At 40.5% G+C, this 26,167-nt stretch overlaps 1 protein-coding gene across 6 annotated transcripts in view; it reads left to right on the forward strand.

Moving 5' to 3' along the window:
• smap1 (small ArfGAP 1) overlaps positions 1 to 26,167 on the forward strand; it is a 252,271-nt gene that overhangs the window by 137,735 nt on the left and 88,369 nt on the right. For all 6 annotated transcript variants that reach the window (XR_013497795.1, XR_013497794.1, XM_078213304.1 and 3 more), the window contains one exon: positions 19,440 to 19,512. Coding sequence is in view for 4 of the 6 variants with exons in the window: in XM_078213304.1 (XP_078069430.1) it covers positions 19,440 to 19,512 (73 nt within the window). In the remaining 2 variants the exon portion in view is untranslated. The remainder of the gene's footprint in view (positions 1 to 19,439; positions 19,513 to 26,167) is intronic.

Genomic DNA, 26,167 nt, shown 5'->3' on the forward strand with positions numbered 1-26,167 from the left:
TCCATATCCTGTCGTTTCTTTTATTCTACCACCTACCCAGTGTAATCTTGACTGTTGACATAGTTTCTGCCATTTGCTTACTCTAAAAGTGAATGCCTCAGATTTATAACTCTGCAAAGGTATTTCACCTGCTCTTTGTTTTAAATTTCTTCTTTCTAATCTCATATCTATAGCCTTTCATTCTTGAATCTTTCACAGAAACAACATTTTTTTATCTACCCTATCCCAATCTTTGATAATTTTAACCATTTACATTATAGAGCAATGCAGATTACTTGTTGCGAAGGAAAACAGACCCATTTTTATTCCAGTCTTTATTTGCAGTACCTCATTACCAGGCAGCAGTCTTATTGGTTTGCATTGTTCCCCCTCAAAAGGTGTAATATCTTTCCTGTAATATGAATCCCAGTACTGCACATGACGCTCTAACTGAGGTCTCTTTATTAACTTTTATAGAAGCTTGTCGTTACCTTTTGACTTTCTATATTCCATTCCGAATCTCGAGTGAAAAGAAATTTCAGGAGTTCCACTAACTTTTTTTCATGGCTTCATAACCTTGGGCACTGCCTTTAATGTCATGTGATCCTGAAACCTGGTCTACATTTACTAGCTCAATTAATGTTGAGAGATCAACAGAAGCGCCTATAGTATTGGAAAGATTAACTCCACTAGTCGATTTGGCATCTTTGTTTTGGAAGTCCACGTCCACCACGTCAGTCACATTATCCTCAATGGCTTGATTGTCTATCATCGCCCTGCCCCTGGCCGTTGCAAGCCCAAACGTTTAATGATTGGTGCTGATATCAAGAAATTAGATATTTTTTCACTTGAATTACTGTGACATTTTCCTTGTACAAATGTGATTTAAGCGGTCTTCATTGATAACTTTAAAAAAAAATGTAACCATCAATTTTCATGGAGAGATGTTTCCATAGATGAATTCTATTTTGGGGGGCACGGTAGCACAGTGGTTAGCACTGCTGCTTCACAGCTCCAGGGACCTGGGTTCGATTCCCGGCTCGGGTCACTGTCCGTGTGGAGTTTGCACATTCTCCTCGTGTCTGCGTGGGTTTCCTCCCACAGTCCAAAGATGTGCGGGTTAGGTTGATTGGCCATGCTAAAATTGCCCCTTAGTGTCCTGAGATGCGGAGGTTAGAGGGATTAGCGGGTAAAAATATGTAGGGATATGGGGGTAGGGCCTGGGTGGGATTGTGGTCGGTGCAGACTCGATGGGCCGAATGGCCTCTTTCTGTACTGTAGGGTTTCTATGATTCTATGATTTTGAGAGATGCTTTTTAGATTTATCCAGAAATGTTTAGTAAATTCCAGTTTGTAGAACATTGCTGATTTAAATAAAGTTGATAGAGTAGAAATTGAATACTTGTTATGCAGAATGCCACATTTCCAAGCCTAATTTTTCCAAACCTATCAATGTGATCTTGCTATGCTTTTGTGCTCATATTTGTCAGGTTTAACCCTGATTAGTATCTGGGGGCATTGCTGGTTATTGCTGTAAAGTGTTAAAGTCCAGCAGGAATATTGCAAAGGAAAGATATCTCCAATTAATGTGTCAGACTAAGCTGTTGAGTTTATTTCACAAACTTAGAAATGGCAAAGTTGTGTAAGGTGAGCCTTGAATAGGAGAAATGAGGTAACTTGATGTATTTGCCTGATGTGCGAATTGCTTTTTAAATTAAAAATAGATGGATGTAGTTTGGATTAATAAAGATTGTACTAATTTGAAACAACCTCTACACATGACTTGGAAGAAATTGCACTTCAGGAAAATTACTTATTTAAGCAGATCCATGTCATCTCTATCAATGAAAAGTTTAATAAATTACACATGGCCTAATTTGATTCACTTACTCATGGCTGGTGTCTTTTATTTTAAAAATAGAAAATAATTTTGCCTGTGGTCACTTTAGCACCAGTGGGTAGTTTTAAAAACTTGAAAGGCTGGATGGTGATATGCTGACAATTCCTACAATTTGCATAATTTCAGGAAACTAGTTTATGGACAGCATTGATTTTTTTGAGAGTCCCAGTGAAACTGGTTATTAAGTATCTGACAAGGTATTTGATAAAGTACCACATAATAGACATTAGCAAAAAAGGGACAGTGGCAACATGGATCCAAAATTGGAATAAGGCATAGCAAGTAGCAGTGACTGGTTGTTTTGTCAGTCAGAAGGGAAGTTTCTAAGGCTCATTCATAAACTCAGTGCTCCCTATTAATGAACCATTCTTGGATCAAGCCTAAGGTGAGTGCAATGTTGTATCTTGTCAGCATGGATCTTGTTTTCCTCTCTTGTGGGGACCATTAATTGGGTTCAGTTGGAATTTGAATTTGGTTTTTTGAGCAAGCAAGGAATGGATTTGGGTTTGCCTGGTCCATTCTGAGCATTGGCTTTGTAACTTTAAGAATGGAGTATAAAGTTAAAATAAAAATTGTATAATTGCAAAGTTTGCGGGTGGCATGTATTTTGGAAAAACAGTGAGGGTAGTAACATATGAAAGCGTGGACTGAAATGGATAGGCATATTGTGCACTAAGAGTGTAGTGATGCATGTTGAGAGAATCAATATAAACTGATGGATACAATTGTAAAAGTGGATGTATGAACAGAGAGAGACCTTAGCTGTATCCTGGAACGTGCTGCCTAAAAGGGTGGTGAAGGCAGATTCAATTGCGGCTTTCAAAGGGGACTTGGCTAAGCACCTGAAGGGAAATAAAAATGCACAGCTACGGGGAAAGGGCAGATGGAGTGCAACTTGGGAAACTGCTCTTGCAGAGAGCTGGTGCAGGCTTTGGGTTGAATGACCACCTCCAGTCACTGAGTCAAAATTCAAGAACACTCTATCAGGTCTGTGGATGTGCCAGTGCAACACGCACTGCAGCAGTTCAAGAAGCCAGCTCACCACTATCTTCTCGAGGGCAATTAGGGATGGGCAATAAATGTAGACAACAGCTATCCCTACATCCCAAGAATTATTAATTGAATTAAAAATATAATCAATTGACCAAAATGCCAGTTACTTAGCAACTTAATTACTGCTTTTGTCAAATGCATTGCTCTTTACACAACGTCTAAAATAATAGGGAAACTGCTGTATCTCTAGGACTGAACACTGCCAGTTGTACATCTGCACCTCAGGACTTCAAACATTGAGTAGCTGCAGAACACAGAATAAGAGGATCCGAGAGAGCGCTCTGTAGAGCATTAGTCGCCCAGTTTGGCTGTGATCTGGCAGGCACTCTGGTCCTATAGCACCAACCTCACTTCTTCTCTATCGTGCTTGCTGCAGTACTTCACCTCCATCAATCTACCTATAGGCATGAAGATAATTTATAAAAAAGGCAGGAAACTGCCTTGAGCCACTTGAGGAAAATAGCATTTGAGAACCAAGATCTCGGCACGGTAGCACAGTGGTTAGCACTGCTGCTTCACGGCTCCAGGGACCTGGGTTCGATTCCCGGCTTGGGTCACTGTCTGTGTGGAGTTTGCACATTCTCCTCGTGTCTGCGTGGGTTTCCTCCGGGTGCTCCGGTTTCCTCCCACAGTCCAAAGATGTGCGGGTTAGGTTGATTGGCCATGCTAAAAATTGCCCTTAGTGTCCTGAAATGCGTAGGTTGGAGGAATTAGTGGGTAGATATGGGGGTAGGGCCTGGGTGGGATTGTGGTCGGTGCAGACTCGATGGGCCGAATGGCCTCTTTCTGTACTGTAGGGTTTCTATGATTTCTATGATCTCAAACTCAAGACTAAGGTCATGGTTTGCCAGGAAGCAATGATCTGCACTCCTGTATGCTTCAGAGACTTGGATAATCTATAGCTGGCATCTTGAAGCACTGGTGTAATACTGCCAGTGCTGACTTTTACAAAATCCTCTGGTGACATGAAAGGCAAAGTAAACATGCCCAGAATCAGGGCACTGATCACTTGAAAACTGATCCACCAGGCGAGACATGGCACTTGCATGTCTGATGCCAGACTCCCAAAACAGCTGCTCCACTTGGAACTTCATTAGGGCAGGAGATTTCCAGGAGGGCAGCAGAAACACTTTAGGGATGTCCTCAAAGCATCACTGAGAAGAGGAAACATCCCTGCCAACTCATGGAAAACCCTGACTTGTGAGCAACCAAAATGGAGGGAAGACATCAAACCCACTGAGATACTTCAGCTCGCAGAGGTGAAGTTGGTCAGTGAAGAGGTCAGAGGGGTACACAAACCTCCAAGCAATTCATCTGCCTGACCCTCCAAGCATCACCTGCCCTGAATGTGGCAAAGTCTGCAGACTGTGCTTTGGACTTATCAGCCATCTCGGAATCCATCAAAGTGGAGCAGAAGCAAGGCATTCTCGAGCTCAATGAGCTGCCTAAATACGGCCTTCTCACCCTTTGCAGGCTGCTAATATAGCAGATCTCAGATCACGAAGTACAGCCCTCACTTAATCCCTGGATGGCAGTGAGCTGGGAAGTCTAACAAACAAACACATCCAGCTGACAGGTCCAGAATTAGACATGATTCCAGGTGAGGACAAAGATCGAGACTTTTGCATGAGATACAGTCAATCCCAAGATATTGGCTCTGCCAGTTTGCTGCATGTACAGGTTTGTTTTAGAATTTTAAATTAAAAAAGGAAACCTGATGGATGTCCCTTACAATCCCTAATGTGCAGGTTTACTCTGGTATAGTGATGTCTGATTTTGTGTATTTTTTTCGGTGAAACTTCAGTTTAACAATTTTAATGTGGTTAATGAGAATTATTTCAAATGTGTGGATTCCTGGTGCAAGTTTAAATTAAATACAAATCGCTGCTATTTTGAACTACTAATGGCAGCCTAGAAAAAAAAAATCTTGGAAAAGATCTTTCCTCATGTTATAACTTGATCATGCACATACATGTACATGCTGCTATAGGATGCAAGGACTAAATGGCATATTAGCTACTTTTATCTTTGAACATATTAAGCTTTAACTTCGCATCTACAAAAGATATGAAGCATCCTCCGCTACTGATTAGGTAGTATTAAAAACATAATTGTAAAATGTGTTATTTAGAAAGTTGATCAGTTTCTGCAGTTCAATCTACTGTCAAAGGAAAGCTTCAGTGACCATGCAACTTGCTTTCCATAAATGATTCAATTAAAATTAACTCCAGGCTAGAAGGATGCCTGAACATAAACTGTTGAATTGCCAATAATCAGAACTTTATTTTCCAAACTTGTATATACATTGGAATGGATAACTCGTTTGGTATTTGGGTTGTATCAACTATGATATCAACCAATTCTTATGTCTGTTTCTTTTTCGATAATATTGTTGAAAGAAGACATTTTGTCAAAGGTTTTCATCTTGCACTCATCAGGACAATTGCAAGACATCCAGTATGAGGGGAAACAGCAACTTTATACGGAGAAGAAATGCACCCACTTCTCGTACAGTATAAATTTGTTCTTCTGATTTTGGTATTCCTGCGATTGTCCTGATGAGTGCAAGATGAAAAGTTTTGACAAAATATCATTTTTCAACAATACTCAAGTTCTTTACTACCAAACAACTGTTAATATAATGACTGTTTTAGCCTGCAAAAAAGGTCTCGCCTTTGTTTAATATTCCACCAGTTCAAATAGTGGTAATGTATCAGAGGTTGTTATTTCAAGGTAGTAAATTAAACAGGGGTAAAGAATGCTGTGACTTGTCTTCATTGAGCTAGCATGCAACTGGTTAAGTATCTTCATCGCAATGTCAAACTCCTCCTATCCAACAGCATTGCTGGTGCACTTTCACCACAGTGGTTCAAAAAAGGTGACCCACCGTCACTTCCATAATGGTAACTCCTAGTAGGATAAATGTTGGTCCTGCCAGGAGCATATATATCCTATGAATGAATGATGATAAAATGTTTGGAACCTGAAGCAGTGTAAATGGATTACCCCAACTTTTCACGATAGTTTTCTTAAATTATTTCCACTCTTGCATACAGAGTGTCGAAGAAAAGGAGTTGAATATTTCAGTAGCTTGAGAGATGCTGTAGAGGGGAAGATTTCAGATTCGAAGGAGATTGGCTCCAATTTTGGATGAAGGTGCATTTTGTTTAGGTGGGCTTTACTTGAACTAAGTTCAAAAAGGATAGAAAAGGCAGCGGGAGAACATGTAAAATAGCAAACAGGAGGATGAAAAATAGAACAGATCGAAAGAGGAAAAATGATGCTGCAACTGGAGCAAATAGAACCTGATATTTCAGAACAAAGGAAGGGACAAAGACTTGAAGTGATGTAACCACAGGGGAAGTAATGGCAGAACTTGAAAATAAGCAACAGGTAGCCTGAGGCATCAAGATAGAAAGCTAAAAACACTGCACGGAAATGCTCAAGGGCTTTGACAATAAAATCGAGGACTTGGAGACTCCATAAGAAACGAGAAACTTGCTATGCATACTGTACACATGGATATGTATGGATGTATTTGGGAAATTTACAGGGACATGTATAATGTGGGGGGGGGGGTGCAGCTGTTTTTAAGGTAAAGAGTTTTACACTGAATAGGGATGGAATGCATAGAAATTTAATTATTAAATGGAGGATCTCGAACTTATTGGTGGACGAGTCTCTTAATTTTGAAGGCATTTTGTCTTGCTAAGGATGACTCTTTAGTCTTGCATAATGGAATTTGGATGGTTGTGCAAAACAAGTGAACTGCTGTGCCCTGGACAGTGTTGAGCTTCTTAATAACACTGATATAGGCAAAGAGTGTGAATGGATGCAGTTCTGTTGCAGCTAGTGGCCCACAATACTTCATGGATGCCTTGTTAATAGCTGTTAAATCTGTTCTGTATCTATCCCATTTAACATGGGGGTAGTACTACACAGCATGATGGAATGTGTCCTCAGCATGAAGACAGCTTCATTTTCTCACTCCTGCCAATGGTATCACAGACAGATGCATCTGTGACAGGTAGATTGTTGAGGATGAAGTCATGCAGGTTTTTTCCTTGTGTTAGTTCTCTTACCACCTGCTGCAGTCCCAGTCTGGCAGATATCACCTATAGATCTTGGCCAATTTGGTCAATAGTGGTGCTACCGAACCACTTTTTGTCATGAACATTGAAGCCCCCTATCCGTGGCCTTGTTACCCTTGGTGTTTCTTCCAAGAAATTTTCAACATACTGATTCATCAACCAAGGGTGTTTGGTATGTGGTAATCAGCAGGAGATTTCATTTCCCATGTCTGACCTGTTGCCATGAGTCTTCATGGAATCCAGAGTGAATGTTGACTCCAGTTCAATTCCTTCCTGACTGTATACCACTGTGCCACTGCCACTTCTGTTGAATCTGTCCAGCCAGTGGAATAGGACATAATCATGTGTGTTAATGGAGGAATTTGGGACTTTGGCTGAGAGTTATGATTCATTATGTATGACTGTTGGGCTTGACTAGCATGTGGAATAACTCCACCAATTTTGTCAGTAAGGAGAATTTTCATTGTCGCTTGGGTGTGCCTTTGTTGATTCCGGTTGATCCGTTTGATTATAATATTCAACTTTGCTGTAGCGGTTTGATACAAGAGTGGTTTTCTAGGTCACTTCAAATGGCTGTTAAGAGGCTAATCACATTGCTGAGGCCCTGGAGTTACATGCAGGCCAGACCAGGTAAGGACAGAAGACCTCCTTCCCTAAAAGACATTAGTGAACCTGATGGGTTTTCAACCATGGTCCGGTAGTCTCTTGGATTACCATTATTCAGACTAACTTTTTATTCGAGGTTTATTTAATTTAATAGATTTAAATTTCCCCGGCTTACTTGATGGGATTTGTATTCCAATCTGCAGAGCATTCTGGTAACATTACCGAGAATGGTAGCATACTGGTAATCTTAATGGACTACTGGCTTTTGATGAGCAAGTGAAAAATGTTCAGTCAAAAGATATTAAGCGGTTGAGAAGAAATAATATTTCTAAAGAGAGTTTGGCTAGCCCGCAACATCTGACAAGATACTAATAGTGATTCCAAGGGCTGAGAAAAAGCAATCAAAGGATGGAAAATCAAAACGAGCTCAAATCTGGACTGAACAATTTCAGAAGATGCAAGATCAGGTGATAAACTTAATAGATTCTGCAAACCAAATTTGTTTAAAAGGAAGTACTATCAAAGGAATATACTGTTATACTATTGATCACGTGTAGCAGGCAAGTTGCCTTCACACCAATGCACCCACTATAAGTCTTGGGGACTGTACCAAATACTGTGTGCCTTATTCTCAGCGCTTTCTCTTGCTTTCTCTGTTTTTACTTTGTTTCACTTTCCTTGTCCTCTGACTCCTTTCCCTTTTAATAATGAGCTATTGTATGTGCTTATTAAAATAGACATTTTGATTTTGAGTAAACCTTGTATAGATTGTTATCTTATGTTATCCATTTTCTGATGACCAGATGCCTATTGAAATGGCCATATTCAGTATTTTAATGTCAACATAAACTAGTTTTACATATAAAATATAATGCAATTAATATAGAAATCAAGTGAATCTCTCAGAAGTTGTTTGCAAAAAGGTATGATACAGGCCCTATCTCCCCCCACAAAGCATTAATTATTTTGTTATATTTTTCTCACTCAAACACGCCTGTTTGATGTTGGCGATTTCGGCATTACAAACATACAAAATAGGATCAGGAGTGGGCCATTTGGTTTCTCGAGTCTGCTTCACCATTCAATAAGATCATGGTTGATCTTTCTATCCTTCAAATACCACTCATCGACCCCCATTAACATTTGATTCCCTTGTCTAACCAAAATCTATCTAACTCTGCCTTAAAATATCCAGTGACCCCCCCTCCTCCACTGTCTTCTGAGGAAGGGTGCTCAAGAGTCACACAACCCTCAAAAAAAAAATCTCATCTCTAAAAGGGTGACCCCTAATTTTAAAACTGTGCCCCTTAGTTCTGGACTTGCCCACAGGAGGAAAAAGTCCTGTCCACATCCACCTTGTCAATACCGTTTATGATCTTGTACACTTCAATCATGTCACCCCTCACTCTTCTAAACTGGTGGAAATGAGCCCAAGCTGTCCAACCTTTCCTCATAAGACCACTCATTCTTGCCAGATACTTATCTAGTAAACATCCTCTGAGCTGCCTCCAATGCATTTATATCCTTCCTTAGTAAGTAGACCAAAATTGCACTTTTATTTGATTTAATAGGTTTAAAGGTCAACAAATTCTTTTAATCTGGTGATCGACATTCTAAGGTTTTAAAATAAAAGATAGTGGATGTAATAATTTAGGTTTTCCAGAATTCCCTAGATTCCATGGATTGAAACTAATAAATGCAGCAAATAACTATTCAAGAAAGGTGGGAAAAAGAAAACTGGGAACAACAGGCTATTAGCCTAATTTATTGTAGTAGAGACAATGCTGGGATCTATTATTACGGGTGAGGTAACATGATTATGCTAAGTCAACATGGATCTATGAAATGACAGTCATGTTTGCCAATCTGGTAGATTATTTTGGGATGTAAATAGTAGAATAGCGTAAGGGGGCAACATTCGATGTAGTGTATTTGGATTTTCGAAGGGCGTTTGATAAAGTGTCAAACACAAGGTTATAATACAAAATTAGGGCTCAATGGATTGGAGTAATATATTAGCATGGATTGAGTATTAGAAAAAGGGCAGAAAATAGAACTGACTAAATGGACCTCCTTAGGGCCTCTTGGTGATAAGTAATGTGGTGCTGAAAGATCAGTGCTTGTTTATAATGTTCCCAGATGTGGGAATTGAGTGTAATATTTCCAAGTTTACTGATGCTGGAGAGATAGGCAGAGGGATATAAACAGGGCAAATGAGTGTGCAGGAAGTATGATGGGATATAACGTGGTGAAGTATGAAACTATGCACCTTGAAGGGAAAATAGAAAAAGTAGATTTTTGTTAAATGGGAGAGACTGGGAAATGTTGGTATTTAGAAAGACCTAGGTGTCCTTGAAGACGAATCACTGAAAGTACATAAGAACATAAGAAATAGGAGCAGGAGTAGGCCATCTAGCCCCTCGAGCCTGCCCCGACATTCAATAAGATCATGGCTGATCTGAAGTGGATCAGTTCCACTTACCCACCTGATCCCTATAACCCCTAATTCCGTTACCGATCAGGAATCCATCTATCCGTGATTTAAACATATTCAACGAGGTAGCCTCCACCACTTCAGTGGGCAGAGAATTCCAGAGATTCACCACCCTCTGAGAGAAGAAGTTCCTCCTCAACTCTGTCCTAAACTGACCCCCCTTTATTTTGAGGCTGTGCCCTCTAGTTCTAGTTTCCTTTCTAAGTGGAAAGAATCTCTCCATCTCTACCCTATCCAGCCCCTTCATTATCTTATAGGTCTCTGTAAGATCCCCCCTCAGCCTTCTAAATTCCAACGAGTACAAACCCAATCTGCTCAGTCTCTCATAATCAACACCCCTCATCTCTAGTATCAACCGGGTGAACCTTCTCTGCACTCCCTCCAAGGCCAATATATCCTTCCGCAAATAAGGGGACCAACACTGCACACAGTATTCCAGCTGCGGCCTCACCAATGCCCTGTACAGATGCAGCAAGACATCTCTGCTTTTATATTCTATCCCCCTTGCGATATAGGCCAACATCCCATTTGCCTTCTTGACCACCTTGATCAGTAAAGCAGACACAGCACATAATTCCAAAAGCGCACATATGTTGGCCTTTAAAAAGGCATCATAGGCCAGGTGACCAAAGGCTGATTTAACCTGAGGATCGCCACACCTCAAGTGGGCTTTTATGAATAGCCCCAGCCAGTATGGGAATTGAACCTTCACTGTTGGCATTGTTCTGCATTACTAACCAGCTGTCCAGCCAACTGAGCTAAACTGACCCCAATAAAATTGGACTTTATTACAAAACGATTGTAATATAAATGTGAAGCAGTTTCCTACATACCTACATTTGAGTACTGTGTGCGGTTTTGGTTTGCTAACTTAAGGTAGAATATACTTGGAAGGAATGCAGTGAGGGCTCACTAGACTGGATTATCCTTGAGGAGAATTTGAGTGGACGAGGCCTGAATTCTGGAGAGTTCACAAGAATAAGAGGTGGGCTCATTGGAATATAGAAAATTCTTAGAGCTGGACAGTTTAGACAGTGGGAAGATTCTCCCTCTGTGTGAGGAATCTAGAACTAGGGGATTATAATCTCAGAATAATGGGTTGATCATTTAAGACTGAGAAGAGGAAACATTTCTTCACTCTGTGTTATTTGGAATTCTCTATCCTAGAAGGCTGTCGTGCTCAGTCATTGAATATATTCGAAACAGTGCTTGATTTACTTGGATATTAAGGGAATTGAGGAGTATTGGGATAGTGTGAGAAGGTGTTGCCATGGTAGATTAGCCATAATCCACCATGAATGGTGGAGCAGGCTCAAAGGGCTGAATGGCCTACACCTACTCCTGATTCTCATGTTCTAATTGTAATAAAACTTGCACAATGGGGAGGCACAGTAGCACAGGTGGTTAACACTGTGTTTCACAGTGCCAGGGACCCGGGTTCGATTCCCGGCTTCGGTCACTGTGTGGAGTTTGCACGTTCTCCCCGGGTCTGCGTGAGTTTACTCCAGGTAGGCTGGTTTCCTCCCACATTCTGAAAGACACACTGGTTAGGTGCATTGACTCGAACTGTGGCGACTAGGGGAATTTCACAGTAACTTCATTGCACTGTTAATGTAAGCCTTACTTGTGACTAAATAAACTTTACTGTTATTTCAGTAGCAGAGTTCAGATACCTGCTGATAGTTGGTGCCATTTTTGGCATTTGTGTTAATGAAGTGAGTTTAACATGGACAGAAAGTGTTAATGATGTATATATAGCCAGATTTTTCCCACGTTATTAAATAACTGCCATACTGCTTCAGTAATCCTTTTCAGCGATTTATCCTGGAAAGCACATTTGTCCAAGGTAGGCACAATTCTAGCATTGTGAAAAATAATTGTGGTGTCTGCTGAGCTTTTATTAGAATAAACCCTTGAAAATAAGTAAATAACTGGTTGCCTATATATTGTTCACTGTTAATGAATATGTTGAAATCCAAATGCTGGTTACTGGCTCACAAGTTACCAGTTTCTCAGCATTATTTTATAGTCCACTTTTAAAAGCTAATTAGGAATGTGCCTAATGCTCTCCTCTGCATTGGTATTTCCAATTTTGTTTTGTACCTCTTCAGTAGCTTTTAGTGATTTCAATAATGAATTGCAGAAACTAGTAAGCAGATACAACAGATAATAAGGAAAACAAATGGAGTTTTGGCATTCGTTGCTAATAGAACATAGAACAGTACAGCACAGAACAGGCCCTTCGGCCCACGATGTTGTGCCGAGCTTTATCTGAGACCCAGATCAAGTTATCCCACTCCCTATCATCCTGGTGTGCTCCATGTGCCTATCCAATAACCGCTTAAATGTTCCTAAAGTGTCTGACTCCACTATCACTGCAGGCAGTCCATTCCGCACCCCAACCACTCTCTGCATAAAGAACCTACCTCTGATATCCTTCCTATATCTCCCACCATGAGCCCTATAGTTATGCCCCCTTGTAATAGCTCCATCCACCCGAGGAAATAGTCTTTGAACGTTCACTCTATCTATCCCCATAGGACTCTAAAATCGGCCCCAGCACAGCAGGTGGAGGAGGTGGTTAAGAAGGCGTCTGGTGTGCTGGCCTTTATCAATCGAGGGATTGAGTTTAGGAGTCCGGGGATAATGATGCAGCTATATAAGACCCTCATCAGACCCCACTTGCTCGGTTCTGGTCGCCTCATTACAGGAAGGATGTGGAAAAGATTGAAAGGGTGCAGAGGAGATTTACAAGGGTGTTGCCTGGTTTGAGTGGCATGCCTTATGAGGATAGGCTGAGGGAGCTCGGTCTTTTCTCCTTGGAGAGACGTAGGATGAGAGGAGACCTAATGGAGGTATACAAGATATTGAGAGGCATAGATCGGGTGGACTCTCAGAGGCTTTTTCCCAGGGTGGAAATGGCTGCTACAAGAGGACACAGGTTTAAGGTGCTGGGGGGTAGGTACAGGGGAAATGTTAGGGGGAAGTTTTTCACACAGGGTGGTGGGCGAGTGGAATCGGCTGCCGTCAGTGGTGGTGGAGGCAAACTCAATAGGGTCTTTTAAGAGACTCCTGGATGAGTACATGGGACTTAATAGGATGGAGGGTTATAGGTAGGCCTAAAAGGTAGGGATGTGTTCGGCACAACTTGTGGGGCCGAAGGACCTGGTTTGTGCTGTAGTTTTTCTATGTTTCTATCATTTTATAAACCTCTATTAAGTCTCCCCTCAACCTCCTCCCGCTCCAAAGAGAACAGCCCTAGTTCCCTCAACCTTTCCTCATAAGACCTACCCTCCAAACCAGGCAGCATCCTGGTAAATCTCCTTTGCAGTAAAGGCAGTCTATGGAATAGAGTTGCTGCAAACGCACAAGGCATTAATGAGACCACACTTGGGAGTATTGTGTATAGTTTTGTGCGCCCCCCCCCCCCCCCCCCCCACCAAATTCACCAGAATGACACCAGAGATTGAGGAATTAAGCAGTTTAGGCCTGAGTTTCGAAGGTATCGAATATGATAAAGGAGAAGGACAAAATAGTAGAGAGTATGTTTCCTCTTGTGGGGCAATCTAGAAAAAGAGGTCATAGTTTTAGGAAAGGGAAGTAGCAGATTTAAAATAGATGAGGAGAAATTGCTTTTCCCAGAGTTGTGAATCTGTGGAATTCACTGCCCCAGGTTGCAGTAGATGCTGGGGACATTAAGTAAATTTGAGGAAATGGACAGATTTTTAATTAGTTATGGGTTGAAGGGTTATGGAGAACAGGCAGGAAACACTCAAGTGCCGCAAGCAATTAGAACGGCAAATGTCACATTACAGTTTATTTCACAGGTGTTGGCTTAGGTGTGATCACTCCTGGAGTATGGTGCACAGTTTTGGTGTCCCAGCCTAAGGAAAGATGAACTTGTCTGAGAGTGGGTGCAATAAAGATTCACTCGATTGATTTCTGGGATGCAAGAGTCTTCCAATGAGGAAAACTTGAGTCAACTCTATCTGTTTTCTGGAGCTTAAAAGAATGAGGGTTGATCTCATTGAAGCATTAAAAATTGTTAAGGGACCTGGTAGGATAGATGCTGCGAGGGTGATTCTCGGTCTTGAGATTCTTTTAGAAAGAGGAGAGGAGAAAATTCTTCTTCAAGGTTTGTGCATCTTTGGAATCCTGTACCCCCAGAAGGCTGTGGATACACATTCATTGAATCTTCATGACCAAGATCAAATAGATTGCTGGATACTAAAGGAATGGAGGAAAGTGCTGTTGATGTCGAAGATCAGCATTGATGTTGAACTGTAACTGACTTGGAAATGCATGGCATGCTACTCCTCCTATCCCACATGTTAATGAGATCTCCCATGATCTGAGTTTGACATCATTTGCATATGCTTCTCCATCTTCTGCAAAGGTGTACTGAAATATTTGGTGAGAAGAAGGCACTTATCAATCGCTATGCAGCTTTATTTTGGAGATAGCAAAGGAACCAAGTGACAGTTGGAAATAAACTACACTGACCACTTAGTTTTCATGGGCTGATTTTATTTTCGCTTTCACCTTCCTATAAAATCTGACCTCCTGTATCTTGGCTTTTAGTTCCTGCACCAGGATCTCTTTAAAGCCCATATACCTCTTTCTTTGTTTTGTTCTCGACAAGTAGGATGGCTGTTCTTTAGCTGCCTATTTTTTTGGTAATTTGTCTATTATTAAACCCCCATGTACCTTGGTATATATTTCCCCCACAGCCCAATCAATCTCATATGTACCCTCATCATCCTTCCTGAAGTGTGATGCTTAAAGCTGTCCATAGTATTTCTTTAGCTGTGGCTCAACTAATAAATCATGAAAGATTAGCATTATTTCTGTGTTTTGTTTTTTGCACCCTTACTCTTTAAAGTTGTGGATTGTATATACTGTTTAAATAGTCTTCTAAACTTGTCTTGCCACCTTCAAGACATAAACTTCAGGCCTCTCTCTTTGTGTATCCTGTTTAAAACTACCATTTAGCCTGTACTGCCTCTTTTCAGGTCCCCCTTGTGGGGAAATCTAGAACAAGGGGATATAGTTTCAGAATAAGGTGAGTGATAGGGATATAGAAAATGGGAGCAGGCCCTTCTTCGAGTTTACTCTGCCATTAAGACAGATGGTGGCTGATCATCTACCTACCTCTTGTGCCATTTTTCTTACAATCATCATATCCCTTGAGGTCATTATCCAGAAATCTATTGATTTCTGTCTTGAACATGGTCAATGACTGATTTTCCACAGCCCTCGGGGTAGAGAATTCATCACTCACTTAGTGAAGGAATTTCCCCTAATCTCAGTCCTAAATGGCCTGCCCCCTTTCGAGCCCTGTCAGGATTTTGAAAGTGTGAATGAGAATCACCTCTCATTCTCCTAAACTCCACAGTAAACGGACCCAGTTTTCTCAATCTCTCCTCATAAGGCAATTTTGCCATCCCAGGAATTAGCTTCTGACAAGTACATCCTTCCTAAAGGGGATCAAAACTGTATACAATGCTCCAGGTGTGGTGTCAGCAAAGCTCTACACAACTGCAGCAAGACATCTTTGCTCCTGTACTCGCATCTCCTTGCGATGCAGGCCACATACCCTTTGCCTTCCAAATTGATTACTGAATCTACCTGGTAGCTTTGTGACTCAAGAACAAGGGCATCCAGGTCTCTTTTTGGATCTCATCGTTTCCCAAACACTTTCCATTTAAGAAATGCTCTGCTTTTCTGTTTGTTCTACCAAGTGGATAACCTCACACTTATTCGTGTTGAATTCCATCTGCCATGTTCTTGCCAACTCAAGTAGCCTGTCTAAACCCCCTTGGAGCCTCCTTGCATCCTCCTTACATTCTTACCTAGTTTTGCATCATCAGCGAATTTGGAAATCTTACATTTGGTCCCCACATCCAGATCATTTATATAGATTGTGAATAGTTATGACCCAAGCAATGATCCCTGCAGTACCCTACTATAGTAACATTTCACTGCGGTACCCTACTATAGTAACATTTCACCCGTTTATTTTACTCCGTTTCTGTTTGTTAACCAATTCTCAATCCAAAGTTGTATTTTGCCCGCAATCCTATGTGCTCTAATTTTGTTTATTAACCCCTTGTGTGGAACATTATCAAAAGCTTTCTGAAAATTCAAATACAACACATCCACTGATTTTTCATTATCTAAGCTACAAATAACATCCTAAAAAAAACTCTCCAACAGGTTTGTCAAACATGATTTCCCTTGCATAACTTCGTTGCCCAATATTATCATTATTTTCCAAGTGTCCAGTTATCAGATTCTTTGTAACATTTTTCCTCTTTTCCCTCTTACTGATGTGAAACCAACAGGTTTGTAATTGTCAGTATTTTCTCTCCCTCTTTTAAATAGTGGGATATGAGGAATTTTTTTCTGTGAGTCACAAATTTTTTAATTCTGTACCCCAAATAGCAGTGGAGGCCAAGTCATTGAGTGTATTGAACTAAAGGAAAATCGAGGGAGCAGGCAGGAAAGTGGTGTTGAGGCCACTTGCGATCTTGTTGAAAGATGGAGCCGTCTGGAGGGTCCAAATGGCCAATTCGTGCTCCTATTTCTTCTGTTATGTTCGTTCTAAAATGCACCACTTGTCCCTGGTAAATTTTACTGCCGCGTGTTCTACCTTCTGCCAATGCCTCCCTGAAGTCTGCCAATATCCTCCTCACTGCTTATTTATGACATTGCGCAGTGTTGTCATCGACAAACTTTGAAATGATTCTTCCTTATAGCTAAGTCCAGATTATTTAATATATATCAAAAAGAGCAGTGGTTGTAATATTGATCCCTGGGGCATATAACTGTATACTTGCCTCCGGTCTGACAAATAACTGTTCTTCACTGCTCGCTTTCTTTCTTGATCGATTTTTGTATTCATGCTACCACTGTCTCTTTAATCTCATGGGTTTCAACCTCGGTAACATGTTTATTATGTGGACAGATTTGCACACCGGGATGTTGTGCCAGAATTCGGCATTGCACAATTTCATAAAATTGGTGGATTGTTTTCTTCCCAGGAGTACAGTTGCTATTACAATACTTTTGATTTGAAAGAACACCCATTGCTCAATAAAGTGAGGGGGTTGGGAGGGGGAACTAGATCATTACAAACTCTTCAGTCTTCAGTGGTGGGCAAACATCTGGAGACAAAATTAACTGTCACTTGGAAGAAATTAATCTACAATAACTTTATCAAATGCTTTCTGAAAGTTCATATGTATACACAACATCAACTGCAGTACCTTCTATTGTCTTTTGTTATGTCATCAAAGGATTCAAATTGAGTTTGCAAGACACAATTTTCCTTTAATAAATCCATGTTGGTTATTGTCGATTAACGCTTACAAGTGACAGTTACTTTTGTTGCAGCTTATTGTCTTGAGATGTTTCCCATTACTGATGTAAAATTAGATAGCTTCTTTCTCCCTCTCCCTTTTTGTTTGAACAGGGGTGTTATTTCACATCAAGCCATTTATAGAATCTATAAAATCCTACAGTGCAGAAGAAGGCCATTCGGCCATCGAGTCTGCACTGACCACAATCCCACTCTGGTCCTATCCCCATAACCCCATGCATTTCCCTAACTAGTCCCTCGACACTAAAGGACAGTTTAACATGGCCAATCCACCTAACCTGCACATCTTGGGGAGGAAACCGGAGCACCCGGAGGAAACCCACACAGACACTGAGAGAATGTGCAAACTCCACACAGACACCCAAGTCAGGAATCGAACCCGGGTCCCTGACGCTGTGAGGCAGCAGTGCTAACCACTGTGCTACCGTGTCACCCATTTATATTAGCAAACTGTGCTCCTGGAAGGAAAAGAAACACCCAAATTTGGCTTTGTGCAATGCATGAATTCTGTCAAGTCATCCTCATGTGCGAATCTGTAAGATCCATTGTTCTGATACTCTGTGTGCTGTTCCGTACCAAAGTAGCTTACATGCTGCCATCATATTACTGTTGTTTATTGCCAAAATTGGGATGCCTTAATGCATCTTGTCTGTATTTTCCCTTCAAAGCAATGCATAGATTTGTAGTCTAGACAAAGGGTTGGTTTATGAATGAAACACTGACCACTTTCCTTTTTAAAATTGAGTGTGTGCAGAATTTCATTGCGATTTCTAATGATTCTTCTCAGATGTGAAAATCTTGTTTGAGATTCAAGTGCTTCTGTTTTTCCATTAATATTTGTATGGGGAATTGCATTGCAATAACAGTTCAAAGTTCATTGTTCATCTTCCAAGAACATCACTGGTATAAATATGGTTGCAACTTATTTCATTGTAAATGTGTGGTTTAAAACATAAAAGGATAATACAGTTCTATGATGAGTTTAGCAATCTTCGCAATAAAGAGCTTGTGGCCAGCCAACAAGATAATCGAAGGGCCAAATGGCCTATTCCTGCTCTTATTTTCTATGTTTCTGCTTTGGTCACTGCGACATCTCTGTCCATTTCCACAAATCCGCCACAGTCACAACCATATATTCCAATCACTGGACTTATTGATTTGTCCACCATCCACCATAAATTCCAAATGATCCAAAGTTTCATTACTCCTATCCTATCCTACGCTAATAATGTGATGTTTGCCTGTTACTCCAATCCTTGTCAAGGTAATTAATTGCCTGTTCCCCAGAAGATTCATTTTCAAATCTTTAACCTAATTTACAGATTTGTTTTGTCACTTTGCTCAACTTAATTCTGTGACTTTGTCAACCATCATACACATTTCAAGCCTTTTATTCCTCTAACTGACCTTTTCAGTTCCAAGCTAGTGGTAGAGCTTTCATCTTTTGGAACTCCCTCTTCAAATCACTTCACCCCACTTTGTCTCTTCCTTTTAGGGATGATCAAAGGTACTGTCGGTTAGATGTAGGCACTCCATACTTCTGCACAATTTTGCTTATATCTGCAAACTTTCCCTGTTGTACTCACGAGTCTATTGTTACATCCTTCAAAGCACTTTTGGAATTTTTTTTCCCCCAGTTAGAGGTGTTGTACAAATGTAACTTTATTGTATCAATATAGTGTGCACCTTGATAGTATGCTGTAGATTCGCTCTTCTGACTGAGAAAGAAAACTCTGGCACTTGCGGCCCTGTTAGTCAGGAAACTGTTGAAAATAATGTGTTGTAGTGGGAAAAGAGAGGATTGCATGTGGATATAAAAAGACCAGAATGAAAGAATATGATCTTTCAATGGGTCCAAATGTTAACCTGAATGTAACAATTCTTTACGATAATTTTAATAAGCTTTTATTAAATCCTATTTGCTTTTAACGACAGAAGAAAGATCAATTGGACACCAGAATGAGCCCTCAGAAGATAGCGCCATCCAACATCGATCTATTAGGACTGGGTAAGTAATGATTATTTAATTGATTTTGTTTTATGATTGTGTATGATGTAACACAACCTTTTACTGAAATGAAAATAACAGTTCATAGAATCCCTACAGTGCAGAAGAAGACCATTCGACCCATCAAGTCCGAACCGACTCTGACAGAACATCCCACCTAGACCCGATCCCTGGAGCCCAATGTATTTACCTGCTAATCCCTCTAACTTACACATCCCATCTTTGGGATATTAAGGGATAATTTAGCATGGCCAATCCACTTAACCTGCACATCTTTGGGCTGTGGGAGGAAACTGGAGCACCCGGAAGAAACCCACGCAGACATGGTGAGAATGCAAACTCCACACAGACAGTTACCCAGAACAGAATTGAACCCGGGTCCCTGGCACTGGGCAGCAGCAGTGCTAACCACTGACACACCGTGCTGCATCAATAGTCATTTTTGGCTAAACTTGTAATGTTACAGACAGTCTTCAGAGAACATTGATATGAATTGATAGTTTAGGCTATAAGACATCCATACATGTCTTGCTCTTCACCTTAGGAGTATAAGTAATGAGCTCCTACGGGAAGGGATTTCTATCTAAAGACTCATTATATGCGACATTTCAACAGTTGCAATACAAAAGATTTTAGGAAGGCTTATGTAATATAGTTGTATTTTAGTATTGTATATGAAGTGCATATTTTGAATCATCCTGCTGAAATAGGTTGTTTTCAACGGATGTTGACTAAGCAACTAGGCATTTTTTGACAAATTATCTTTCTATCTGAATTACAATATGTGGTGAGAGTTCATTTTTATCTTGAATGTCTATCTTTTTTGCTGTCAGTAGTTTGCCTTGATTTGGAACTAGTTTGTTTTTCTCCATGAAAACCATATTTGCTTTTGTTAATAGAATCACCATTTTACCTTCTCATGCTATTTCTTGAGCTGCACAAATGGTTGACACAGTGATCTTAAAGCATCTGGCTGCAAAAGACTACTGCAGCCAGAACACACACCCAGTTCAATTTAAATAAAATGAGTTATTTTCTCCCAAATTAATGGAACTTGGGCAAAGTTATCTATTAAGTAGCCTGAAGAAAGAGATGTTCCTTGTATTTAAGATTTGATAGAGAATGAAAAAGTATTAATTTGAGTTTTAAAATGGAAAAGGTTCAATTATGGAAGGAAATATGAATTATTTGAAATTCTATGAATCTCAAATCTGTATAGAACATAGAACATTACAGCGCAGTACAGGCCCTTCGGCCCTCGATGTTTCACCGACCTGTGAAACCAATCTAAAGCCCATTTAACCTACACTATTCCAATATCATCCGTATGTTTATCCAATGACCATTTAAGTGCCCTTAATGTTGGCGAGTCCACTACTGTTGCAGGCAGGGCATTCCATGCCCTTACATCTGTCTGACATCTGTCCTATATCTATCACCCCTCAATCTAAAGCTATGTCCTCACGTGCTAGCCATCACCATCCGAGGAAAAAGACTCTCACTGTCCATCCTATCTAATCCTCTGATCATCTTGTATGCTTCTATTAAGTCACCTCTTAAAGTTTAGTAAGTAATCTTGGCAAAGAGGTAAGTATTATCCAGGACACCAGGAGAACTCTTCTAAACTTCGAATATTGCCAAATAATCTTTTACATTCACCTGAATTGGCAGACAGGACATGGTTTAACATCTCACCTGAAAGGCAACACCTCCGACACTGCAGCTCTCCCTCAGCACTGCACTGAAGCATCAGCCAGGATTGTGTGCTGATGTTCCCGGAGTAGGACTTGAACACAACTTTCTGACTCGGGTGCAAGAATGCTACTAGTAAGTTAAGTCTGACTTTGATGAGTTGAAGATCTAGCTGGAGGTGAATTAATACAATATACATATTTGGAGCTGCCAAGCGGTAGAGTTGTTTGCTTATTCGCACAGCTGCAGGCCTGGATTTCTGGATAACGACATTGTGCCAGTATGAAGGCTGAACGGTCTCCATTTTTATTGCTCCATATCCCATAATAACTTAAATTTAGTTAAAGTTTAGTAAGTAATCTTGGCAAAGAGGTAAGTATTATCGAGGACACCAGGAGAACTCTTCTAAACTTCGAATATTGCCAAATAATCTTTTACATTCACCTGAATTGGCAGACAGGACATGGTTTAACGTCTCACCTGAAAGGCAACACCTCCGACACCGCAGCTCTTCCAAACCCATGACCGCTAACATCTAGAAGGACATGAACAGCCGACAAATAAGAACACCACCACCTGAAAATGCCGCTCCAAGCCACATGCCATCTTACTTGGGAATATACCACCGTTCTTTCACTGTCACCGGATCAAAATCTGGAACTCTCTCCTTAACAGCACTGGACTAATATGGACTATAGGCATTAAAGAAGAGTTTTCATCACCACCTTCTAAAGGGCGGTAGGGATGGGCAATAAATGGTGGCCTAGCCAGTGACACCCACATCCCATAAAGAAAGCAAAGAACTAAAATGCGTATTTGCACCACGGATCTATCAGAATTCCTTCGACATGCAATAGATCATGATTCTACTCATTGTGAGCATCTGCAACAATAGTTTTGGCCCTGTAAACTATTGTTGCAGATGCTCACAATGAGTAGAATCATGATCTTACATCTTAAAAAACATCTTAAAGGAGAAGAGGAGTAGAGAGATTTAGGAAGGGAATTCCCGAGTTTGGGGCCCAGGTAGCTGAAGGCACAATGACCAATGGTGGAGCAATGAGGAGATGCACAAAAGGCCTGGATTGTAGACCTGGAAGTTGTTACACAGTTTGGGTGGGCCGAGGCCATGGAGGGATTTGGAAAGAGATTTTTTGCAGCGAGCTGTTGCTAAACTGTAAGCCAGTGTAGATTGACAAGCACAAGAGTGATGGGCAAATTGAATTCAATGCAAGTTTGGACTAAAGCAGTGGAATTTTTGACTTGGCTCAGGTTAATGGAGGGTGCAAGATAGGCTGGCCAGTCATATGTTAGAATAGTCAACTCAAACAGAAAAAAGCTTGAGGGGTTCAGCAGTAAATGAACTGAGGCAGAGTTGGAGATGATGAATTATGACAAGTAATGTTGTGAGAAATGACAGTTTAAAAATGGTTGAAGTTGATGGGCTTTGTATGAACATTTCTGTTTTTCCCTCTCAAACCTGACCAGTATTTCATGATCAATAATATCTGCAGCATAAAATTTATACTTCTGAAAATCCCTTAAGAAGTGACCCTAATGGGCAAGAGATACTAAACTCCCTGGATTACAGGTTAAATAACCTAATATTTACTTCAGGATGACTGAGAATCCATTTGTTTTCTTGTTTCCAGAGGATTTGCTGAGTACTTGTGAGGACAGGTGGATAGGGATTGTCACTGACTTCACATGCTCATTATCACTGTGCCTTGTGTTTCCTTATTTTTAGTTATAATATTAATGATGTTCATTACCCTGTTTCTGTGAGTAGAAGTTTGTTCCTTTATGCCTACTGGAGTTTGTGGTTATCTTTCTATATCGAAACATAATTAGCTTATTGTACACAAAACAATGGGCTGAGTAAAGGTCATCTTTTTGAGGGATGCACCGGTTTCTCTGAATTATTGACCTGTCCTCTCGACTGGATCTCTCAATTGTTTATTAATTGGTATCACCCTCTTCCCAGAAGATTAACTGACATGGATCTCCATCTCTAACTGTCCTGTACTTACACATAGATCAGCTGTTCCCAGCCCATTATATCATCACACATTTATCATCTGCTTCCTCCTCTCGTGTTTGCATCAATCTCTCTTTCCAATAATTATGTCTGCCCCAATGTGTCCAAAATAATGTCTTGTTCTCTCTTTGATGTTATGCACTAATTTCCTCTCCAGCCATTTTCAGCATTTCTTCATTGGAGTTTCTGTCTGTGTAGGGTATGCGGAACATCCTTCTATATGTCCACATTTTAAATGCTTATTGATAAGATTGGCAGAATGTGGGGCTCAGGCTGCAATCAGATCAGCCATGATATTGAATGATAGAGTATACTGAAGGGGCCAAATGGCCTACTCCTGCTTCTAATTTGTCTGTTCATATATATGTAGTCTCCTAGGCCTGCAACGTAGAAAGCCAAATTGAGCTGAAATTTCCAAAACATCTCATGAAAGATCAAGCCAACCTGGGTGGACAGAGGGGAAGATGTGATAAATTTTGCAGTGGAGGTTACTAGCAAGTATGAAGCTTCACTTCAAGAAGTGACAGATCAAATTCATGGCGAGGAGGAAAGAAAGAATAGCAAGGCATTGGGGAAGGTTGAAACAGAGCATGAAACACACAGTAACTGACACAATCCCTAAAAAAAAAGGAGGAAACATCATGAGTTCGTGACAGGTGACATACTAATTATGATGGAGAAAAGGAAACAGAATAAGAACAGTAAAGAAGAACATGACAAAATAGAAAAGCAGACTAAAAAAACATGATATGGGGCCAATGAAAAGTGGTATGAGGATTGTCGTGAAGAAAAGACATAGCATGACTGTGAGAGTTTCAAAGCACTGACAAAGATAACTGCAAATAGTGGCTGTCTGAGGAGCAAGGAAGGAGCACTTTTCTTAAAAATGAAAGTCTAGGGTCTCTTAATTTGTCCTTAAAGGCCAAGAGACCTAAACTAATGTATGTTAGAAAGTACTTGCTTTTCTCCATAGAGCAGAGTTGATTGTTACCTCTGTAGGTTTGCAGGGGTGGATATCTGTCTCTATTTTTGTTTGTCAGTGGGTACACCTCTTCCACTTGAACCAAAAAAGCAGCAGCACTCTTCCCATTAAAAATGACAAAAGCTAAGACTTAAGTACAGTTTTAATAGAGCTCTTTAATTCTAGTAAACATATGCATATGAAAAATAGAAAATACTGCTGTAAATTAGGTTTTGTATGATTCTACCTAGTGTGTGAAAACAACCTTTTTTTGTAGTTTGGCTCTTCAGCCATGCCGCCACACTGTTATTAGATTTGTTGTTGCAATATATTGTGCAGTGTATTGTGATTCTTATTTTGCATTTCCATGTGATTCATAATCCAATGCAGTTTATCCAAAGTTAAAACCCACCCATCACTGAGACTGTCATCGCTATTTTTGAATTTGCTTGAAACCAAATTTTCAGTCAGTGAAAGTGCCACTAATTCTGCTTAGAACTTGTCTCTTGTGGAACAGCATTAGAATCAGCAATTATCTGCTGCCAGACTAAGTATAGTCAAAGCAGCAGGGCAATATGCAGCAGAGGGGTTTTGCAGTTCCATAATTTGGCCATTCTTGTCCTCAGTGACTCCGAAATTGGCTTAAAATTGAAGCTACGGAAGCATCAATCTCCATTGAAAGTCAGTTTCCAAAATTATTTTCAACCTATTTTGTACACAGGAATTTGAAGCAGTTTTCAAGGCATCATGGTGGCAGAGCAAATTGGATCTCCAACATGCACCACAATAAACCATATGGGTATCAGATGTGGCTCAGTGATAGTACTTTCACCTCCTGAGTCAGAGGTTGTTTGTTTGTCCCAAGTTCCATTTCAAGGAATAGAGTAGAAAGCCTCAGCTGATGCCTGTTCTGTACTATTGGAGGTGCTGTTTTTCAGCTTAAACAGGGATTATTCCCTCTCAGGAAGAGGTACAGGAATCTGTGCTGCCACTTGAAGTGACCAATATTTATCTCTTATCGACATTGCTGGAGTATTGTTATCTGATTCTGATCTCTCTGCTGTTTGAGATAGCTGCTCTGTTTCCTACATTGCATTCTGACTGCATGCCAAAAGTATTTAATTGACTATGAAGCATATGAGGTCAGCCTGCCTGCCTTAACAGGTACAAGTTCTTCCTTCTGGAGTAATGCCATAAGCAGATTCGGTTTTGCTGTGCATCTGCTTTATTTGCATGGAAGGGGAAATTGGAGAAAGGATTGCCGGTTTTGCATGCTTAAGAATAGCATTCGATTGCTGCCCATTCTAGAGGAGACAGTGGCGTGATGTAATGTCACTGGACTAGTAATTCAGGGGGCCAGGTTGACACAATGCCACCATGGCAGCTGGTGAATTTAATTTTAAATAATTAATAAATGCAATTAATTAATAAAAATCTGGAATTGAAAGTAATAATACCATAATCGTTAAAACCCATCTGTGGAAATGTGCTGTTCTTACCAGCTCTGGCCTGCATGTGACTCCAGACACTTAACTGTCCTCTGAAATGGTCGAGCAAGCCACTCAGTTCACGGACAGTCAGGATAGTTAATTGCCAGCGATGCCTCCATCCTCTGAAAAAAATATATACTTGACTGGGAAAAATTAGTGGTTTCGTCATTTTCACTTATCAGTGCAGACTGAGATGCTTCCAGTACATCAGAGGTCCATAAAACAGACTGTTGTGCAACATCAGTCCACTCTATCACAGTCCCAATGTTGTGTGTGCTGGCTACAAGCTAGTGTTGTTAAGTTGAGAAAGCTGTCTCATTTGCAGAAAGGAATGGCAGCTTGAGAGTCAGGGGAGGTTCTGTTCAAAGTACAGTCCAGTATCTAGGGGGAGAAACTGAGTTTGATATTAAAGAAATGCCCATGATAACCATATCCCTGAGCTATTGCTTACATGCTTTCTATCGGTGCAGTGTT

The sequence above is a fragment of the Mustelus asterias genome, chromosome 5, assembly GCF_964213995.1.
Source record: "Mustelus asterias chromosome 5, sMusAst1.hap1.1, whole genome shotgun sequence".
NCBI lineage: Eukaryota > Metazoa > Chordata > Chondrichthyes > Carcharhiniformes > Triakidae > Mustelus > Mustelus asterias.